This window comes from Agelaius tricolor, unplaced genomic scaffold (genome assembly GCF_023055355.1).
Source record: "Agelaius tricolor isolate 1412-34295 unplaced genomic scaffold, bAgeTri1.0.p SCAF_10, whole genome shotgun sequence".
In the NCBI taxonomy this organism is placed as follows: domain Eukaryota; kingdom Metazoa; phylum Chordata; class Aves; order Passeriformes; family Icteridae; genus Agelaius; species Agelaius tricolor.
Genome location: NW_027269270.1, coordinates 1,134,002 through 1,154,241, shown reverse-complemented (window position 1 = coordinate 1,154,241; position 20,240 = coordinate 1,134,002). Strand labels below are relative to the sequence as shown.

The following is a 20,240-nucleotide window of genomic DNA, read 5'->3' as shown; positions in this document are numbered from 1 at the left end:
CACCAGGGAAAGCAGGTGCCATCACCAACAGAATTTCACATGTTCCCTTGGGAATTCCACATGCAGGAGACTCCACATCCTGGCCACGTGCAGTGCTGCTGGATCCTCTGCCACTGATGCATGCAGGGCAGCAGAATGCTCCTGGAAGCCTGACACCAGTGTGAGTTTGATTTTCAACTTTGCACTTGAGAGGTGGGTTGGGGAATGGCTGAGGCAGTTCTGCTGCTGACAGCCCTGTGGCAATCACCATGGAAGCTTTTACCTGTTGGGAGCAGTGTCAGGAAGGAATACAATGTGCATTTGGAAATAGTTGTGTTAGTATTTCATTTAAACTGTCTATTAGAAATGGGCCTTGTGGGTGGATATGTCAAAACAGAAACATTTTCAAATGCATCACAGTGTGCTCCCAACACACAGAGCTGATTTGGAAGGGTGGTGCCATGACTCAGTAGTGTTTATCCTGAAATTTGGGAGAACAGCAGCAGATCCTGTGTAATGGGAAATCCTTTATTGTTACCCCTCTATGGCAGTGGATGTCAGCTGGGCTTCTTGATTTTCTGTCAGTGACATTCTCTGCCTCCCCTGCTATAGATGAATCACCCCAGACTTCATTTCTCTTGTCTTCCTGACCTGATCTCTCTGCCTGATACCACTTGTTCCTCTCCACTGAACCTTGCATCCCCACCCATTTGTTCCCTGGTGCTGCAGGACACCATCTGATGCTTTCATTACTCTGAGGATTCTTTTAAGGACAGAACAAACTGTTGCAGCCAGGTCTTTCAGATAGAGAATTTTTTTTTTCCCCTCTCATGTTTTCAATCCATCCAGTGCAATACTGTGCTTACAATAGAATAAATTGTCCATTGTCTTGCCCTACTTCTATATTTTTATAATATTTAAACATTTGCAGGTGTAAGTACATAAGAGAGAAACTGTAGAGAAATTCCATTAACATTTTCAGATATGTAATTTGTTTCCTATTAACCTAGGGGAAGAAATTAATGAAAATTTACTGTGTTAAACTGAGAAATAAGTTTTCTGGAAATTAAGCATTTGAGGTTTTTTATATATTTATTGAATATTTAGGACACCAACCCATAGCTGTAGGCACTGGGGAATGGTTTGAAATCACAAATTTCTCTATGTTAAATGTTTCTTGTCCAACTTGCCATTGAATTTTTTAAAAAGTTTACAGATGAACAAGCAATTGGAAGTGCTGTTGGGAGTGTCTGTTCTCTTCTGCTATAGCCAGTTGCAAGAAGCCTGGCACTGGAAATCTCCAAGCATTGTGAAGAAGGAACTGGGTCTAACTGGTGTGAGATACAAGGATGTTCTCCAGTCAGCCCTCTCCAGGGGAGCAGATTTAGGGACACAGCAGGTTTCTTGTCCTGCAGAGTTCTGTGCCACTGTTCTGTGTGATTATAGAACCTTTTGCCTCCTCTTCCTCATCCCCAGCCTGCAGGGAATACTCTCCCAGCGTCTCATGTGGAGTCAAATGCTTCCTCTAAGTAGTATTGAGGGAGTTTGTGTGTCAGGATCTCTGTGACATCTTTGTCAAGCTCTGCCTTAAGTGTGTCAGTGATCAGGTGTCAGGAATCAATAAATAATGAGGAAAAATGCCCAAGAAGCCTTTCAGGGACTGGAAATGACCCAAATATGTGTATGCACCTAGCTACAAAAAAAAATTCCTTGCAGAATCCAAAACTTCACATTTCTATCTCTTTTTCTCTGGCAGAAACATGTCAATTTTAAGAGTATCCATGTGTTTAGAATGCTGAGATTCTAACAACCTGCACTTGGTGCACAGCTAACATTTTTTACTTCTTTTCCCTGAAGGACATGTCAGAACAAGTGTAGAGCTGAGACAAGAGGAGGGCAGCTCTCTGGGATTGCTGAGGTTGCTGTTGATGGCTGAACTGAGCAATGGTGCTGTGTTTTGCCTGAATTCAGGCAAGGCTTGCTAAAAAATAGATTGTTCCTTGTGTGTGTATGGTGTGTATGTATGCATATACATACCAGGTAATTTAATCAGAGTTAAGAGCTGCTAGAGCAGTGTCAGAGCACAGCAGACAGAGCCCTGTTGCATCTCTCATTCTGAGGTCTTTCCCTCCTGGGCTCATTTATCACCTGTGTCAATTGCTGTGAGACACAATTCCATCTTTCCAATGTTTTTCTGTTAGGCCTGCCTTTTCCTCACTTCTTTATTGTAAAGAAAAAAAAAAAGCTGTCCTGGTTTTGTTTATTTGAAAAAATGCCCTATTCACATTCCTTATCTTACAGAGACTCTGTGCTTGGGCATCTGTTAGTGTGTTCTTTCTGCATTGATTGCACACAGATTTCATTCTGGATTTGAAATGTGCTTTGTCTTCTCTGCCCCGGTGTGTGTGTTGTAGCTGCCACTTCTGCATCATGGAGTCATTGCAAAAAGAATGTTTTACCACTCTTATTCTTTCACCCTTTGTGCTATGGTGCAGAAAACCTTGCTCTCCAATGTTTCTTCCAGGCTTTGCCACTGGGACATGGGAAAATGTGAAAAATGTGCTATCCACGCCCTAAAATGGCAGAGGGAAACAGCAACATTTGTTATTCATAGGGTTCTTTATGCTGGGCTTTTTCACTTCAAAGGGAATTGTAAACCAACCAACCCCTTCATCATTTGATCATTTATCATTTGATAATTTGAAGGCAAACAGCAGAAAAGACTTGGCTTGCAAAATTGCATTAGGAGGCTTTTTAGAATCCCTAACAACCAAACTGAGGTAAAAGTATAAAATATTTCACTACTGATTTCTTTGCACATCTGAAAAGGATAAAAAGTACAAATATTTTGGAAATTGATATGTGTTATGTATGTTATGTATTTCTGCTTCACTCTTTCTGTGGAAGCCTGATCTAGAAGCCCTCAGGGAGGAGAGAAATGAAGAGCAATGGACAGAAGTTACTGAGCTAGAGCTGTGTTAACAGCAGTGGTAGCACAGGCTCATCTCAGGTTCACTCCTTTCTGGCCTCTCCTCTGTCCCTGCCTATTAACTGTGGGGTAGGTGAGCAAGCTGGGTGTTACCCATCTCTGCTTTTGGGAGGTATAGGTCTAGTTCTGAGTTTAGTAGGCAAATCCTGCCCTCTGGTGATGCCTCATGCACCTGGGGGGTTGTTGCTTGGGTGGAATTCGGCCCTTTCAAAGGGAATTTCCTACTGCTGCTTTACCTGTGCTCCTTTTCTCTGTGGCGGGGCCTTCTTTGTGCCTCATCCTGCATTACTGATTTGGGTTTGGACACTTCCTTCAGGAGGCTGGTGAAGGCACCTCTGGCAGCCTCAACACCTGCAAAGACAGGGATGAGCCCTGCCAGGTCCTTACAGCCCATCCTTTGTGCCCAGTGGGTATTTGTGGTGTCTGTGAGCTGCAGCCCCCGGGCTCACAGCCTTGGGGTCTCATTACAGTGACAACTTGCTGCTCCACCTCATCCTTTCCCTCCCTGCTTCCTTTTTCTCTCTCCACACAATCACAGTTTCTCTCTCCTGTGCCCACACAAATGCCACCTGTTCTCCTGGTGCCCCTCCTGCTGTGGGCACCTCTCCTTGTCCTCAGGCATCTCCCTTGGATTTCACTGGCATGGGAGCTGCCTTGCAGCTGCTTCTGACTGGCAGGGATGTTTGATCCAGGGCACATTCCTGATGGATGCAAATCAATACTATTTTTCCCTGTACAATGGCAGATAAGGATCCTTTAAGCCAATCCTTTTCCCACTGTTTCTGCACCTGTATTCCTGCTCCATCCTGTGTGTGCCAGGTAGGGCTGTGGAAGGCTGAGTTAAGCCCAGAGAGCCAGCAGGGATGGCTGATGTCTCCAGAGCCCCTGGAAGTGCTCAGTGTGCTCAGCTGCACTCATTTGTTCTGTTTGGGTTTGGGAAATGGCACAAGGAGCAAGAAGCTCAGACAAGCTGGAATCACTTGCCTTGAACTCCAGGATGGGTTCAGCATCTCTCAAGCAGAGAAGTGACTGCTTAATTAAACATCAAGGGTGATGGAACAAAATGGTAAAAATGATCCTAGCTTTCCCCTGTGGAGTGAACCAAACCTTGGAGGAGTCCTGGAGTCCCAAATTCACCTGCACATGCCAGGGCCACAGCCAGCCCTAGGCTTCTGCCATGGCACATGGAAGGGAAAGGAAGGATTCTGTGCCTGTGGACTCAGAGCCACTGAGCTTTAATGGCCATTGCAGATAAATGCTTCAAAGGGAAGAGTTTTACCATTTGCCATCTTCCTAGTATCAATAGGTTTTGGAAGAATATTAGGCTAAATCATGCTGGCTAAATCAATAGAAATGATTGCACCTTCCTTCCCTCACAGATGTGTTTATGCTGTTGCTTTTGTTAGAATTGTTCCATTTATTTTTCTCTATAGCTGACTGCATGGCTCTGGATTTTTGGTCTGGTTTACAATGTATTTTGTGAAGAAAAAAAATATGCTTCCATTACTTAGTTACCAGGGGATGGTAGCAGGTATAAAAAAAAAAAAAAAAGAGACCTGTCCAGTGTGTCCTTTGGGTTAGATGTAGGCATAAAATTTTCCAAGAGCTGAAAACCTGGGGAAAATTTTAGGAAGGGTTTTATTTAGAATTAAAAGTTTAATGGAATAGCAAGCTATTTCAAAAACACAGAGGAGAATGGGTCAATAAACTTTTTGGAATCCTCTAGATGAGCTATGTCACTACCATGTGACAGAGACATTGGCTGAGTTGATCATACTTTCATCCAGGGGGAAAAGTTGCATGGTTCCTCATGAGCTGGCTCCTCAATTTCCTTGAAAATCAAATTTTGATTTGCTGTAATGGGTACAGAAAAAGGAAGATGGTTCTTTTCAGAAACAAAAGTAAGAAAATGACATTTAAAATTGTAATGTCCCTTAGGGGAGAGCTATCTGTGCTGTATTGTTCAGAGGGATATGTCTCAGCATGGGATCCACTTTTCAGTTCTGTAATAATCTCTTGAGGTTCTTGTGGCCTCTAAACAAGGTCACTACATAGTGTAAGGGAAAAACTGGAAGGGTGATCTTCTCTTGCTGTCTCTGGCTATAAGTATTATGAAAAATGAAAATACAGTTTGTGTGCAGTGTGGATATGAACAAAGAGATTTCAGTTTTTAAGTCTGAGAAATGCTAAGCAAATTGCCTACCCCACCTGGGCTGGTGGGGGACTCCTGTGGGTGCTCCCTGAGCTGGAACTGCTGGAATTTCTGTACCTCCAGTGGTTTCCTGCTTTTTTCTTTTTTTTTTTTCCTTTTTTTTTTTTCCCTTGGCTTGTGGTTAGGTAATTAATAATTTGTGTTAGTTATGATGAGGGGATCTGTAGAGATGTGAATTAATACTTGGTTTATATTAAAGAGTGACATGATTGATGTGCTAATTACACAGATACTTGTTCTCAATATTCTACTTTATTATATAGAAATATGAAGGCCAGCTGCAATAGCAAGCTCTGCTAATATATAAACACACACAGTAACAAGGGCAAGATGAATGATTTTCCAGGTTCATAAAATGTCTCTTTTTTTTTTCTTCACCGTGTACAACTTGGACAACACCTGGAATATCCTCAGTGGATAGGAGGGAGCTGGGAATGGGGGCTCTTGGGGGTTGGGGTTGGTATCAGCTGCTCCCTGCACAAGTGGCAGTAGTAAAGCTGAAGGATGTAATTAATCCTGCTGACATCAAAATAAATTGGGGTAGTTTGATGTCCAGCTCTGCTTTGTGGGGCTAATTGTGTGCATGAAGTTAGGCATGTAATTTGAGCTTTTGACTTCTCTACAGCCAGAACTTAAACCACAATTCAGGAGCATGTTTTAAAGCAGCAAAGTGATGCTCCATTTCTGTATGCCCCTCAATTATCCATGTTATTCCATATTTGCTCTTATTTGGAACACTGGCATTTGTAGAAAGAGCCCAAATACCTCTATTCTGCTTGTTATATGTGCAGGATTAAGTATTAAATCGAGCATTATAAAGCTCTGCTGTTTTATACACATGTACAAACATAATATCTGCTTTATTTATGATTTTTAAGAGAGATTTTTGGTGTGGTTTAACAGACTGACATATTTTGGTACAGCTGCCTTCTGCATTTTCTTACTTGTAAAGCCTTAACATCCAGAGTGCATTTATTTGTACAGGTTTGCAGGAGTAGAATAAACCAGACCAGATGTATTTCAGAAGCTTTAAAAACAGTTTAAAGTAGATGTTTCTATAAATCCCTATTTTATTACTGGAAGTGCAGCTATTTCATGAGATAGGACATGGGGTATTGTTTCCTTTTTCCCTGCTGGAGGACACACAGAGCTGATCAGTGGCATTTACAGAGGGAGAACCAAGCACATTAAGCAACTGTTTGCACAGAGCTATATGCTGAAATACTAAGTCAGTCCAAATTCCCATGAACTTTAATGGTATTTTTTTTTCTTCTAAGCAATTCTCTGTACAAGCCTCATTAAATGAGGAAAGGATTTCTATTGATTACGTTAACTTTAACACCTGGCTGGGAGGATTCAAGTGTGAGCACTGCTAAACTCTATCCTGGTTACATGCAAAGGAAAATAATATGTTGGGATGTGGAGAAATCTCAAACAGCCCTTTGAAAATGTGTCTCTTGCTGGCCACTTTGGAGCTGGAATCAGAGAGTCAGAGAAAGGTTAGGGTTGGAGGAGACCTTAAAGATCATTAGTAAATGATTGTGGTGGATAAAAATGAGTGTTGGAGCAGACCTGGAGAGGAGCCAGTTCTGGGGCAGGTGCTGCACGTTAAAGGCGTGGCTGTGTGGCAGCACAGCACCACAGGAATTGGTTCTTTGTCCAAGACATGTAATTTTGCAGAACTGAACCCTGGAGTTGCTCTGGACGTTCCTTTTTATGTTTTGGTGTGGCTGTGGTGGTGTTCACAGGGGTCCCAGGATGAGGGAAGAGATGAGAATGTTGACTCCATGTCTCAGAAGGCTGATTTATTATTTTATGATATATATTATATTAAAAGAAAGTGATATACTAAAGCTATACTAAAAGAATAGAAGAAAGGATTTCATCAGAAGGCTAACAAGGAAAGGAATGGAATGATAATAAAATCTTGTGACTGAGTAGAGAGTCTGAGCCAGCTGGACTGTGATTGGCCATTAATTAGAAACAACCACATGAGACCAATCAAAGCTGCATTCCACAGCAGCAGATAACCATTGTTTACATTTCATTTCTGAGGCCTCTCAGCTTCTCAGGAGAACAAATCCTAGCAAAAGGATTTTTCATAAAACATGTCTGTGACATGTGGCCTGTGGAAGAAGGAGTTCAAGGTGTCCTTTGTGGTGTTATGAATTCCAGGGAGAGCTCAGGTGCGTCTCCCTGCACTTTGGGAGCTCAGCAGGAGAACTCTGGTGCTCCAAGGACTGCCCCAGACTCTGCTTCAGCTCTCTGGAGATTTTTATCTGTGCTGTTGCCTCTTCAGGATACAGAGCTTAAGCTGTTCATGCTGAGATTGCTGCCTTTTTAACTCCACATGGCAGGGGAACAGACAAGGCTCCTTTTAGATGACTACAGCTTTATGGAGTGGCTCACTAAAACTCTGAAGTAGACATTGTTATTTGTGACTTTATAAAAAAAAAAAAACAAAACCCAAAGCTATAGCTTTAAAAAAAATAGGAAATGGATCATATTAAAATAGGAGTTAATGTGATGTGAAGTATTTTGCCAAATTTGAGTAATTGATGATAATAAAAATAGTCCATTTAATGGTGATTTAAATTTCTCTGTTTCTGCATCTGTAACATTAGAGTGGAATCTTGTCAGTTTTTCTCTTTAAGCAATCTCCTTTAAACTACTTACATAGTAAGCATTATTTACTGCTTTTAGGATTACCCTAAACTAATTTAAGATGTGCCTCATTAGTTTTTCTACTCCATGGAATAAAAAATTACCAGCATTGGTCTTTAAAGTGCATTTTGCACTTCTGCAATTACCATATTGATGATTGTTTTTCCTATGACAAATAGACTGTGGAGTTCTGTTGCACTCCTTACTTCCTAGTGGTTCTTAAATTTGCAGCAATAGTGAGCTCTGTGAGGCATGATGGGGGGTTGGTCTGCAGTGTATATTTGTCAAATGTAAATGGTATTATACAGATGTTAAAATCAGAATGTGTGAGAGAGCCATGTGCAGCTACCCTTGATCAGCTGTTTTGGTAAAGCTGATTAAGGATTGGCTTTCAGGTTGCTGGGTTTTAGTAAGTACAAAGGGGTTATTTTTAGTTGTACAAAATATTCTGATATTTTGAGTTTAGAGGAACTTGAGCTTGTACTTAAAGAGAAAAAAAACCCCAACAAACAACTTGCATTGTCTTTTTGGTGATATTAAGCTGGTGTCACACACAGAGGTACTGCTGGACAGTTCACAGCTTAGTCATCACCTGTGCAGGTACTCAGTGAGTATCCCAACATTTCATCCAGAGAATCCCAACATTCCATCCAGAGATTGCATCTCTGCAGCAGCTGTTGGCACCCTTCCATCCCCAGCATGCCAGATGCTGGTCACTAAATAGCCACTGCCTTGGCAGAGACATGCAGCAATGCAGATGTGCTTACTCTCACAGGGAAACTCTAATTTGAGTTGTGCTTCATGCCCGTGCCTCATCAGAACCAAATCTTGCAGGTCTGTCTGTGAGGCTTTGCTGGGTGATTGGTACAAGCTGCAGTGCCCCAGTTCATCCACCACTTCCTCTCAGACACCATCAGCTTTTTACAAAATAGATGGCATGATAACAACATTTCCTGTGAGTCTGCTCTCTCTCATGTCAAAAGTAAGCAGGCACCCCTCTCCTCATTCATAGCTCTCTGGCATTTGAAATGAAGCACTAATGTTAAATGTGTAGAAAAATTACTTTAGACATGTTAATCTCTGAGGTTTTGGTAGTCTCTCTTTCTTCTATTCCAACTAACCATCTCTATTTTTTCTATTCCAACTTCTTTTTCTCTGTGCATGCTGGAAGTTGAAGGAAATTCTGAGACCTGTTTGTAGTTTTCATAAAGTTATGTGGATCTGGGCCTCTGTAAGGTTGTTTTCCAGTTTCGAAGAGTTCTGCCTTCCACTTTCTTCCCTGTAATGCCTATGGACAGCGAATGGGGAGGAAAGATGGGAAGAGAGTTTGCCAAATATTGTGTAGCAAACATTCTAGAAATTCCATGGTCTCCAAGGGCTTGGCTTTGCCCAAGAGGGTAATAATTTTCTGTGAGTGATTGTACATAATTGCATAGCAGAGCCAGAAACAAACAGGAGTATGACTTGATTCTCTCACCAAATATTCAGAAATCCTTAACTCATACTGCCTGTCAAGATTAATCCATGGATTAATCTTCACAGGATTATTTCCAGGAATTCTGAGGAGTGACATGGCAGAATATGGAAGAGTCAGGCTATAATTCTCTTAAGTCAGTGTTTTCTATGGATATTTTCTCTGGTGTAGTAATTAGAGTTTAATATGCAGCTGGCCTGATTTTAAAGCAAAATTCTACAAAAATAAACGAGGATAATTAACTATCACAACAATTTAGCTGAGGAAATGGTGGCTTTCCCTATATTTAGGGTTTTAAAATGTATTGTGTTCCTTTCTAAAGGGTGGGTTTTAATACAAACCAGTGTAGTGGCTTGGGCCAGGAACTTCTTGGTTGAACTCCACAGGCTGCATTTCAGTTTGGGAATTTGCTTAGGAAATCAGTTCTGTTCAGTGTTTTCATTAGCAGTGAGGAGGATGGAATACAGAGTAGCTTATAAAGTATGCAGATGACACCAAGCTGTGAGGATCTGAAAATGCTTTTCTGTATCAGATCAGAATTCAAAATAAACTTGGCAAATTGCAGAGATGGATTGAAATCAGCAAGATGAACTTGAATTAAGTGAAGTGCCACATGATATATTTAGGGAAAAGAATTTAGATACACAAATTCAAGGTAGGCAATACCGTTAAGAGGAAAAACTGGTAACAAGGTCTACAGTACACTGCTGTTGCAAACTAAGGAAATGAATTCTGGAATGTGTGAAGAGGGATGCTGTCTGTAATGTTGGGTAATTACTCCAAATTAGGGCTGGTGAGGTCTGAGTTGACATGCTGTATCCATGCCTGGTTATGACTTCTAAAAAGCCTCTGGAAAACTGCCTAAGTTAAGACAATATTAGTAACAACCATCTGATATATAAAGATCTTAAGACAAAAGGGAGAGGGAAACTTTCTCCATATTCCTGAGTGAAAAATTAAGGGAATTTTTTTTGCTATTTGCACTCACAGTGATGAGGGTTGTGTTTTACAAAACACTTTTTGAAGCCTGAGCCCCAGAAAAAGCCACCTAGAGCTGTTGTAGAAGCTACTTTTCAAGGAGAAATTATACAAATCTGTGCTGGCTGTGTACCTTCCTCAGCTCAAGGTGTGGACGAGGTGATGCTTTCAGCACATGTGTCTGTAACTCTGTACAGAAGATGGGAGTAGAATTAACAGCTTGAAAAATTCTTCTCTTGAGATGTTCTGGAAAAGTGGAATGGCTGCTTTTAGTGGAGAAAGCTTCCTACCCTGTGGGGCAGACTCAGCACAGCCTTGTGGGGCTGCAGCTGCTTGGGATTGTGGGACTAGGGAATTTCTAAGCCAAAATCCATTTCTCTCTCATACACATACACCTGGTTACAGAGATCACCAGAGGAAGAACATGATTCACAGCTGCTGACTTTGCCTCTTAGTCCTAACTGTGAAGAAACTATTTATTTATGTAATTTTCTTCCCACAAGAGTTTCCATTAATTCTGTTGATGGCAGCATTTTTCAGCATTACAATAGTGAAATAAAGCACAGAGCATTAAATTCTTCTCTGCCTCCAAAAGTGAGAAAGAAACACTGGCAGGAAACTGATCTTGAAAAAGTAATGCTTTGGTTTCTTATTAATTTAGAAATCTGAATTAGTTTGATGCTCTAATTGCAAATTATAATTTTTATATATTTTCCTTTATCAACCTTGATAATTTAACAGAATTTACCAACTGGCAAGACTCAAGTACTTTTTCTTCCAAACTCTTTTATACCACAGCAGTGCTCCTAATCATCTGTGAGAAAGCTGCCATGCAACAGAAGGCTGAGAATTGCTAACAGTAATGATGGAAACTAATTCAAACCAGGCCACAGGTAGAAGCTTTTGGGAAAGCAATCTGCATCTTTTCAAGCTGGTCAAGCTAGAATAGCCTTTTAAAAAAGCAATCTCTTTCATTCCAAAGGAAGCCCAGCCATTATCTCTCTACCCAACGAGAAGGGCAAAAAAGGAGGCAACAAAAAAGGAGGGATGTATTGGGTAGGGAAAGTTTTTGCCAAGTTTGCCAACATTGCCCTGCCCTTTGCTTTTCTGAAGTGGTTCACAAGCAGAGGTGCAGTGTGAAAACCCACAGGGGCACTTCCTTTGCCAGGCTTTGTCCGTTTTCTGTGTCTCTCCCCTCTGCTCTGGAGTTGCCCTGAGAGCTGCGATCCCTTCCAGAGGCTGCAGATCCCAGCTCTTCTCATTACAGTGCTGTTTTGGATGCTGAGATTTAACACTCCTAGGGGGCTGCCTTTCCCTAAAAGAGTGATGTAGCATTTTTCATGAAGGGATAGTAAAAGGTGAGTGATGGGCAGTGTGAATCATGGCATAAATCATTTCAGGCACGGACGTGCAGCTTTCACTCCAGAGGAAAGCTATTAGGAAAGGATGTCAATGTTTTAACTTTTTAATTGCATCTACTTGTTTGTTCCTACTCTCATTCTTTTTGCTTTTGGCTTAATTATTTCTCCCTAAAGTATGCTGCTTACCTAATAAGTTGACTAAGCTTGAAAAATTGATTCAAATACATATTAAATAAGAGCTTGTGAGCTACTTTACAGCAAGCAGCTCCTCAGTTAGTTGGTTTCTTTAATAGCGCCCTCGGTCTTACCAAAAATACCCCAACCACTTGATCTCTTTTTCTGTTCACAGCTTTGTCAGCATCTAAACTTTATGACAATTTGAATAAATTTAAAAATCAAGCCAAGCCCCACCTCTAGATTTTGCACTGAAAATAAACAGTGGTTCTCTGTGTGGAGAAAAGTGATTTGTTCCTTGCCTGCTGCTCTGGTTTAAAGCAGGTTAGAAGGGAGTTGTTTGTGAAATGTGTAACAGCTGATGCTGTAGACTAAGTGATTTTTATTCTTTCTTTCCTCCTGTGGCCTGCAGTAATTATCAACAACCTGGTAAGCACAATCAAAGGAATTAATAAGTAAAGATTCTCAAAGAAGTAATTTAGATTCATGCCTGTTGTTATTTACAGACATTCTAGGCAAAAAGTTTCATGTTAGGGTACAGAGGTTTGCAATACACAAGACTATAATGACATAAACACTTTGTAGGTTATTACAAAGCTTCTAGAAAAATCCTTTTGCCATGATGTGATTAAGGAGACAATCTTAAACAAGATTATGGATGTTTTTAAGTTAATATGCTGTGAAATTGGCACTACTACTGGTACTGCATAATTCAGGAATATGCACGTGTCTTTAAAGGATGAGACCTCTGGAACCACACGTGGATCAACAGCATAGTTTTGACTTTTTCTCAGATTTGATCCAGGACCAAACTTTGTTGTTAATAAGAAGATGATTTTGTATTGGTACAGCATGTACATGGTCAGATCTAATGCAGTAAAACCTGGGTAGGTTACAACACTCAGTTAAATTGATGCATTTTGATAATTGCACATGGAGTGGATAAACAGAAAGTGATCAGAGAACACCACAAAATAGATGTTCTGAATTTATCACAACTGTGTCTCTATCAGGGATTTAGAGTGATGTGTTTAATACAATTCTTTTTGGAGGCACTTGATATTGTAGGGAGAGTCCACTTCCTGAAGTTGTTTCTTTTTGAGAGCAAGTGTGTGCATTTATTCCATTTCACAGGAATAAATATGTTTGCTGCTGCTGTACAGCTGGGAGTGAAGATTCTGTGTGCATGGGGACTAGAACAAGTACATAAACGCGACTGTGAGTTAGGAGGTTGCTTGGCCTCTAGAGATACAAGTTCAAGTCTCTGGAAGACTGTTTCCTCATTATTTTCTAGGGTGTACCAAGGTCTGCTGGCCAGTCTAGAAGGTTAACTTCAGGTATGTCAAGATTCTAGCAAGTTGTCTCCCTCCCAAACCCTTAATCATAGGAGCTTGGGAAGCAGCCAGGAATTTCACCAGACAGGATAGGGTTTTTCAAGCATTGCTGTGACTGAGATCTATCACTGACTTCCAGATGGGTATTTACATAAATGAAACAAAAGATAGGAGCTTTGTGCTCTGAGTATTTCCCTCTTCTTATGCTCTTTAATGGTTTGATGGATTTTTTTTTCCTTTATCCTTTTTTTTTTGTCTGTTTTAGCTCTTATTTTCTCTATTGAAAGCATTTTTCTTAGATAAATTCTAAGACCTCAAACAGGAATGCAAGCTATTCAGTTATGCTACGGCTGCATAATAAAATGCTGAATTAAATGTCAGTGTTATAATTATTACTGAAGAACGCTGTCAGGTGAGATCAGGTAACTCAAGCCAAGATAAAAAAGGTGGCAGAAATGACTATATTAGAGAGAGGATGAGTTGCAACAGGCAAAATGATTGATTAGGCTGTTGTGCAGTGTTTAGTTTGAATTTTTTGGTAGGTTAATCTCAGCTGAGAGCATTTCTCTGGTAGTTTGTCCCCTTTCCTTTGCCCATTTGCCCTGAGGGGCTCCGTGGCTCTGCGGGGGCGGAGCAGCCTCTCAAAGTGCTGCTGCTCACCTTGGTTTTCACCTTGCTTTTCCTCATCCCCAGCCACCATCAGGTAGGTAAGGAGGGAATTAAGGCATGTGCTGCAGGAAAAGGGTGATTTCTGTGTTTTCTGGCACTCCCTTTCCCCTCTGGAAGCGAGGGAATTTCCATGGCCGCTGCTGGCGCCCCTCAGCCCGCCGTGAGGGGAAAATGGGCCTTGCCTGGATCTGCTCTGTGCCGTGTGGGCTAAATGTGTTTGTAGTGAGATCCTTGGAGTGTGGGTGTGAGGGAGCAGGGGCCATCCTGATGCCTGAAGAGGCTGCCTGGAACAGAGGCTAGACAGAGTTAAAAAATAAAGCAGGTATTTATTAAAAAAGCCTTCAATAGATGCACCTTGGGCAGTATAAGAGCCTGGCCGTGGCTCTGCCCAAGATGGACAATGGGTCATGAGTTTTCACACTTTTATAAATTTTGGTCCATTTCCATAATGGGGTTAATTGTCCAGTTACAGCTTCAGGTTATGCAGTCCCATCCTCTCAGTTTGCTCTCCTCAATTTGTTGGTTTTTTTTACTTTTTGGGCCTAAAGCTGCAGTGGTGTCCTTAGTTCTCAGGCTGGAAAAGGATTGTTTTGTCTGACTAAACTGTGAGGAGAACTTGCTAACACTTCAGATGAAGTTCAGAATTATACACTAATGCAGTACAAAATCTGAAAAATATGAAAGCTAAAACTTGGAGCATCAATCCCACAGCAGCTTTCCTGGGGCCCACGCTGGGTGGCATTGGCTGAGTGGCACCTCAAAGGTGAGTGGGAGCACCTTGGTGGCATCTCAGAGGTGGGAAAACGTGGTAAGGTTGTGCATTTCACACATCCATCTCCACAGGAACTGTTCCTAATGCTCTGGTTAATGTGTCCTTTGTCTCGGCACAACTGGCTCATGTCCAACAAAATCAGGCCTGGAATAAAATTTGGGCTTTTACAAACTCTGTAGATTTTTAGGGCACGGTCTAGCAATATAACAAAGTATGTGCATGTGAACAATATCACTGATTTCAGTAGGGCTGTTGATGCCCTCTTATTTATATAAATTTGTTCTCCTTTGAGGCTGTAACCAGTATCCATCCTCTGGAATTCAGTGCATGTCATGTCCTCACCTCCAAAACCCACCTTCATGTTGGAGAAAGAAATATCAGCAATTTCCCAACAGGTTCCACTATAAAACCAAGCTTTTCAGGCACTTGTAACTTCACCCAAATATAACTGCTCAGCCCAAAATTTCCTGTGCTAGGTGTGGTGAGCAAGGCTGATTTTTTTTTATGGAAGAAAATGTTGGCTGCAATCTTTCTGTCACTAGGAAAAATGCATTTGAGAGGTTTTTTTTAATCTTGCAGGAACTCTGCTGCTCTCATATTTTGGAGCAAGAAATGCAGCAGCAGAGCTTTCTGGTCTGAAAGCAGCTACTGGCATTAACAAGAAACCTCTTTGCCAGTACCCGGGAATGCAAATAAATTTGATCAAGTCATGAAGTTCTAAAAATTACGTATCACAAGCAGCATTCAGTACAATGCTGTATCAGAATTTGGCAGCTGAATGCTGTCTATATTGAGAACATATTTTTCTGTATAAATCCTGGGTGTGAAACTATAGAAAACTGGAATTTGTCCTTGTTTCTGCCATAAAGAAACTGGGTGAGGCTGGATAAGTCACTTAGGAGCACTAAGCTAGTCATTAATTTTGCATTTTTCGTTTTCTCAGTGCCTAATTTTGAGACAATTTAGGTTAGGTTTCTAGTTCACATCCAAGCAGAGTCAGTTTTGTGTGTGGAATGCCCAGTCCCTCTCCTCATGATGGAACCCACCTACCTGGGTAATACCTGAGGGTATGCTGGGAGAACAGGCTGCTCATGGCACATTGGTTCCAGTGTTTCAGAAACCCTGGTGCCAGGAAATTTTCCTCCACGTGGATGTGAGCTCTGCCCTCGCTCAAGTTAGTGGCTGTATTAAACACCCAGCTGATGTGCCCCAGGCAGCTCTGGGTGCAGCACTTTTTGACCTGAAGGTTGATTTTTGTGTGATGTGGTCAAGTGTGGAAGGCCCTGAGACTGCAAGTATTTTGCATCTGAAGAAACTGTATTTTTATTTATGGCTCAGTCAAAATAAATTAAAATAATCGATGATTGTTTTGAAAGCAAATTACTGGGAGTACTATACATCTACCATGGCAAGTGCTGAAGAGATGAGAATGTCTTATAATGCCAGAGTGAGTTGTGTAAACAAGGGTATTTATATACTCAACAGCAGCAAATCTCCCAGAGGGTTTTTTGTTGGGTTTGTTTTTTTTTTCTTGGCTGAGTCTCCACTGATCCCACTTTATCCCCAAGGAGGAGGAGGAGAAAACTAATGTTCCCATCACACATGTTCCATTATTGATTTCCATTGCAATCCACCCTAAGTCTTCTGTGCTGGAAATAATTAGACCCTGTGAACAGAGATGAAGCAAAAATCTATACAATGCTGGATTGCCAGAAATGAAGACAAGGGTGCCTAATTAATGCTGCATATAGAATGCCTTTTGGATGAATGGGCTTCCCTTTCTCAGAAGCAGCTCAACAGCAGTTGTGTCACAAATTTGCTGTTAATTAAATGGTGTTCACTGTGTGCCTGTAAAAATGGCATGGAGGAAGAAAAACATTGGACAGCAGCAGCATTTTGCAAAAGCTCTGCACTTTAAAGGGAAGACTGTGAAAAACAAATTTGCAGCCTTCGTACAGACAGCAAGATATTTTCTTCTGTATGAAATTCACTTTATGGGTTTTCCCAAAGCTCCACAGGAATGTCTGGTCATTGCAGAAATTTGGGCATTTCAGAAGCTGGACTGGAAGTGTGTTGGGAGGGTTGAGGGTAGGCAGAATGTTCCTGGCAGCTGAGGCAGGATGGATGAGAGCACAGCTGCAGCCTGGCCAGGGTGTAAGGGTTGTTCAGGAGGAGTCAAGGTCTAGAGGAAGGCACCAGGTAAAATTTTCTCTGCATGGAAGGTGACCTGAAGGTGATCTAAGGCTGTGTAATGCAGCTTTGAAACTGAGAAGGAAGATCTGTCGGAGGAATGTAAGAGAGCTGATGGAAAGGCTTCACAACAGCCCCCACTAAGAGCAGAAATATCTGGAGGGAAAAACTGGAGGGGATTTGAAGTGTCTGAAGCAGGTTAAGAGAAAAATGTCAGCTGTGTGCACATGCAGATAGCAGCAGTGGGGTTGTTGGTGCTTCACAGGTCTCTGTAGTAGAGGGATTCTGGGACAGCTCTTCTTGTCCTGTAATTTGCAGGCCACTGGTGCCTTCTCTCAGCCTTTAATTCTCTCCTTTTATCTCTGTTCCCCCCTTGCTCTTCTAGATATCTGCTGTGGCCAATCTGAATGATACAACTGCTCTCTGTGCATCTCTGGAGAATTTAAATAGCATCATTGCCTCCTTCTCTTTTTTCCTATAAATGCAGAGGAAGTTTATCCTCTTTAGGAGAAGATAGAAAGCATTTTTTTCAAAGAAACTGGAGAATGAGTAAATCCCAGGCTCCTCGCTCAAGCAGATGGATTCAACTGATGAGTCTGTAGGAATCTTCCTAGGCTGGGCATTAAACTGCAAGAAAAGATGTTTTCTGATGAAATTCTAGTTGACATAAATATATTTTTAGCAGGGATTTGATAGAGGGAATTATTTTTTCCCACTATAGTAGATGCTGTGGTTCTGGTTAGGAATTTTATGAAATAATTTGAGTGCAGGAGAAGGGTGCTAATAAAAAAGAGGTTTTTATGACATTGTGCCTTCTAAGTCCTGTCTTTTCTCCCCATTTGGGTTCTTAGCATTGTCTCTCTCCTCTCATTCTGCTTTAATAAGCTTTTTTCTCTCCGACCTGTCGGCCCCGATGCACAGCTGAAATAGGTGCACACACAGGTTGTGATTCTTCTCCCCATTATTGCAGTTTGAGTCTGAACTCCAGATTTAATCTGCCTAAATAAGCCACTCCTGGGAGTAAAATCAACTACTAGAACTTTTTGATGTTCAACAAATAGCAAGGCATTACAATGATTTAAATCAAATAACCAAATCCATATGAAATACACTTCTTGTTATCTGTCCAACATTGATTTTCTTCCCTGGATCCATTTTAAGCTGCACTGCAGTTGCTAAATCAAAAATAAACTGAGTTTTCAGTCTACGGGCATGTTAAGTGTATGATTTCCATTACATCACAGCATGCCACATATTAAAAATGAAAACATGGAACACATTTTGAGTACAGAATTGAAATGAATTTTCTGACCTAGTCCCAGTGAATGGGCTCTAAAGTGCTGGCAATGCCTGTAAGCTCCTGGACTGTAATTATCATTTGAGTTATTTCACAGTGGTAGGAGACTTTACACCTGTGGGCACAAGTGGGGACAGGCTGACATCGGTGCTTTTTGGAATTATTTTGGATAAGTGGGAATGTTAATGATGTCGGTGCAGCTTGTTACCTTCTTGCATGTTTGTTAAAACATAACCAAACAAAGTATTTTAAAGCATTGTTTGAGTGTTAAGTGGAACTTCAAGAGAGTGTGAAAACAATTCTGGTTTCACAGAAATCAGGCCTGTTCTTTTTTCTTCAGCAGCAGCAGCTCATCTCCACAGCATGTATTTTGAATTCTCATGAGCTTAGAAAGCATCACTGTTTGCTAGTCCATCCAGAATCAGACTCCTGGGGCTGTTGCCCTGAGTTAAATGGATCTCATGTGTTTCCCATGAAATGGAGCTGGTACAGAACATAACCTGCCTTTCTCTTCTCCTGCAGCTTGGCTTTACACCCCCGGAAGAACATCGTGCTGACGGGTGGTGATGACCACCTCTGGAAGACGTGGGGCTTTCCTGATGGGAACATCCTTCTGACAGGGGAGGGGCACACGGATTGGCTCTCAGGCTGCTGCTTCAGGCCCAGGTCAGTCCTCTCAGGATCTTGTGCTGGTAGCCATGACCCCAAGAAATGTTCAAAGTCTCTTTCCCAGCCTGAGCACTTGAAGAATGAGTTGGAGCTCTTCAGTTCTCGCTCTCAAGGTTGTTTATTGTGGCTTATCTATAAAAATTCTTTCTCCTGCCCTGTCCATCCAGCAGGACAGTTCCAGGCACTCTGCCTGCCCCCAGGGCAGTGTTATGTATTTATACTAAAAACTACATCTACAATGTTTACAATTACTTCCCAATACCTATCACCTATGTTAGACAGTGAGCTTCTACTCTAAACCAATCTAAAAGTGCCAACATCACAGCAGAAGATGGAGGCCAAGAAGAAGAAGGAGAAAGACTGGACACGCCCAGTTCCCTCCATCTTGCCTCCTGAACCCCCATTCTAGAAACCCCAAAATCTACTTTTTCACCCCATGATAACTTCACTATTATTCTACTTAAACTGTTGTGGCTTGCTGATCTTCATTTAAGGTTGGTAATTTGCTCCACGGGTCATAATCAAACCCACAGGTGTTTTGGGCTCCATGCCAGGGCTTCTGAGCCCCCTGGCAGGGGTCCTGGCCGTTCTGGACAGCCAGAGGGATATCCTGGGTTCCCACAAGTGCCCACAGTCCCTGAACAGGCCCTGTTCTCTCCTGGAGCTCCTCCATCCACTGCCCTGCTTTGCTGCCTCTCTGTTCTCCCCCTGCATGCTGCTGAATTCCCAAACATGTAGATAGAATGTTCCTCTGCCTTTCACACTGTTGACTTAAGACTGATTGCTTTTAGTATTTTGTACATGTTAAACTCTGTCCCTATAGCAGTGCATGTAACATGGAGTAATAAGCTTTTCAGGTCTTGCTGTATTCATTTTCTCCCTGTTCATGCACTATGGCAAACACAGTCCCATTATTAATAATACTGAAAAGTTGACTTCTTGTATTATGCATTATTTGTCATATGAGTAAGAATATTTGGGTTTACCTAGAAAATATGAGCTTTCCTGCCCTTTCATCTTATGGATTTGAAGCTGAATTAATAAATGAAGGTGAACATGGAAAATACAAATTAAATATTTAAGTTACAAGGGTCATGGAAATAGGGCAAACACGAAGTAGATTTTTTCATCTTTCTGTTGAAAAATAGGACACCATTTTACTCTCAAACTAAAATGCATTTGATAAGGCTGAGCTTCTATATGTTGAAATTACTTTGCATCAGATTTGTGAGGCAGCATTTTAAATAGAGTTCTTTACTGTTAGAATAATAAAGGTCTGCCAGGCTATTCACCTGAGGCTTGGTTATAAAAGGAGCATTATTAAGCCTTCAACCTTGTATTTTCATTGTGTTTATTTTATTGAGCAATATTAGCTCTCTTCTTCACGAGGAGGAAATGTATCCTATTTAATTTCATGGTTCCTCCTGATTTCTGAGTTTGTAATGAGCTACCAAAGGCAGACATAGTCCTCTAAACAC

The 20,240-nt window shown here is 41.4% G+C and overlaps 1 protein-coding gene across 2 annotated transcripts in view; it reads left to right on the top strand.

Moving 5' to 3' along the window:
- SPAG16 (sperm associated antigen 16) overlaps positions 1-20,240 on the top strand; it is a 374,434-nt gene that overhangs the window by 157,532 nt on the left and 196,662 nt on the right. For both annotated transcript variants that reach the window (XM_071434327.1, XM_071434326.1), the window contains one exon: positions 18,616-18,759. In XM_071434327.1, coding sequence (XP_071290428.1) covers positions 18,616-18,759 — 144 coding nt within the window. The remainder of the gene's footprint in view (positions 1-18,615; positions 18,760-20,240) is intronic.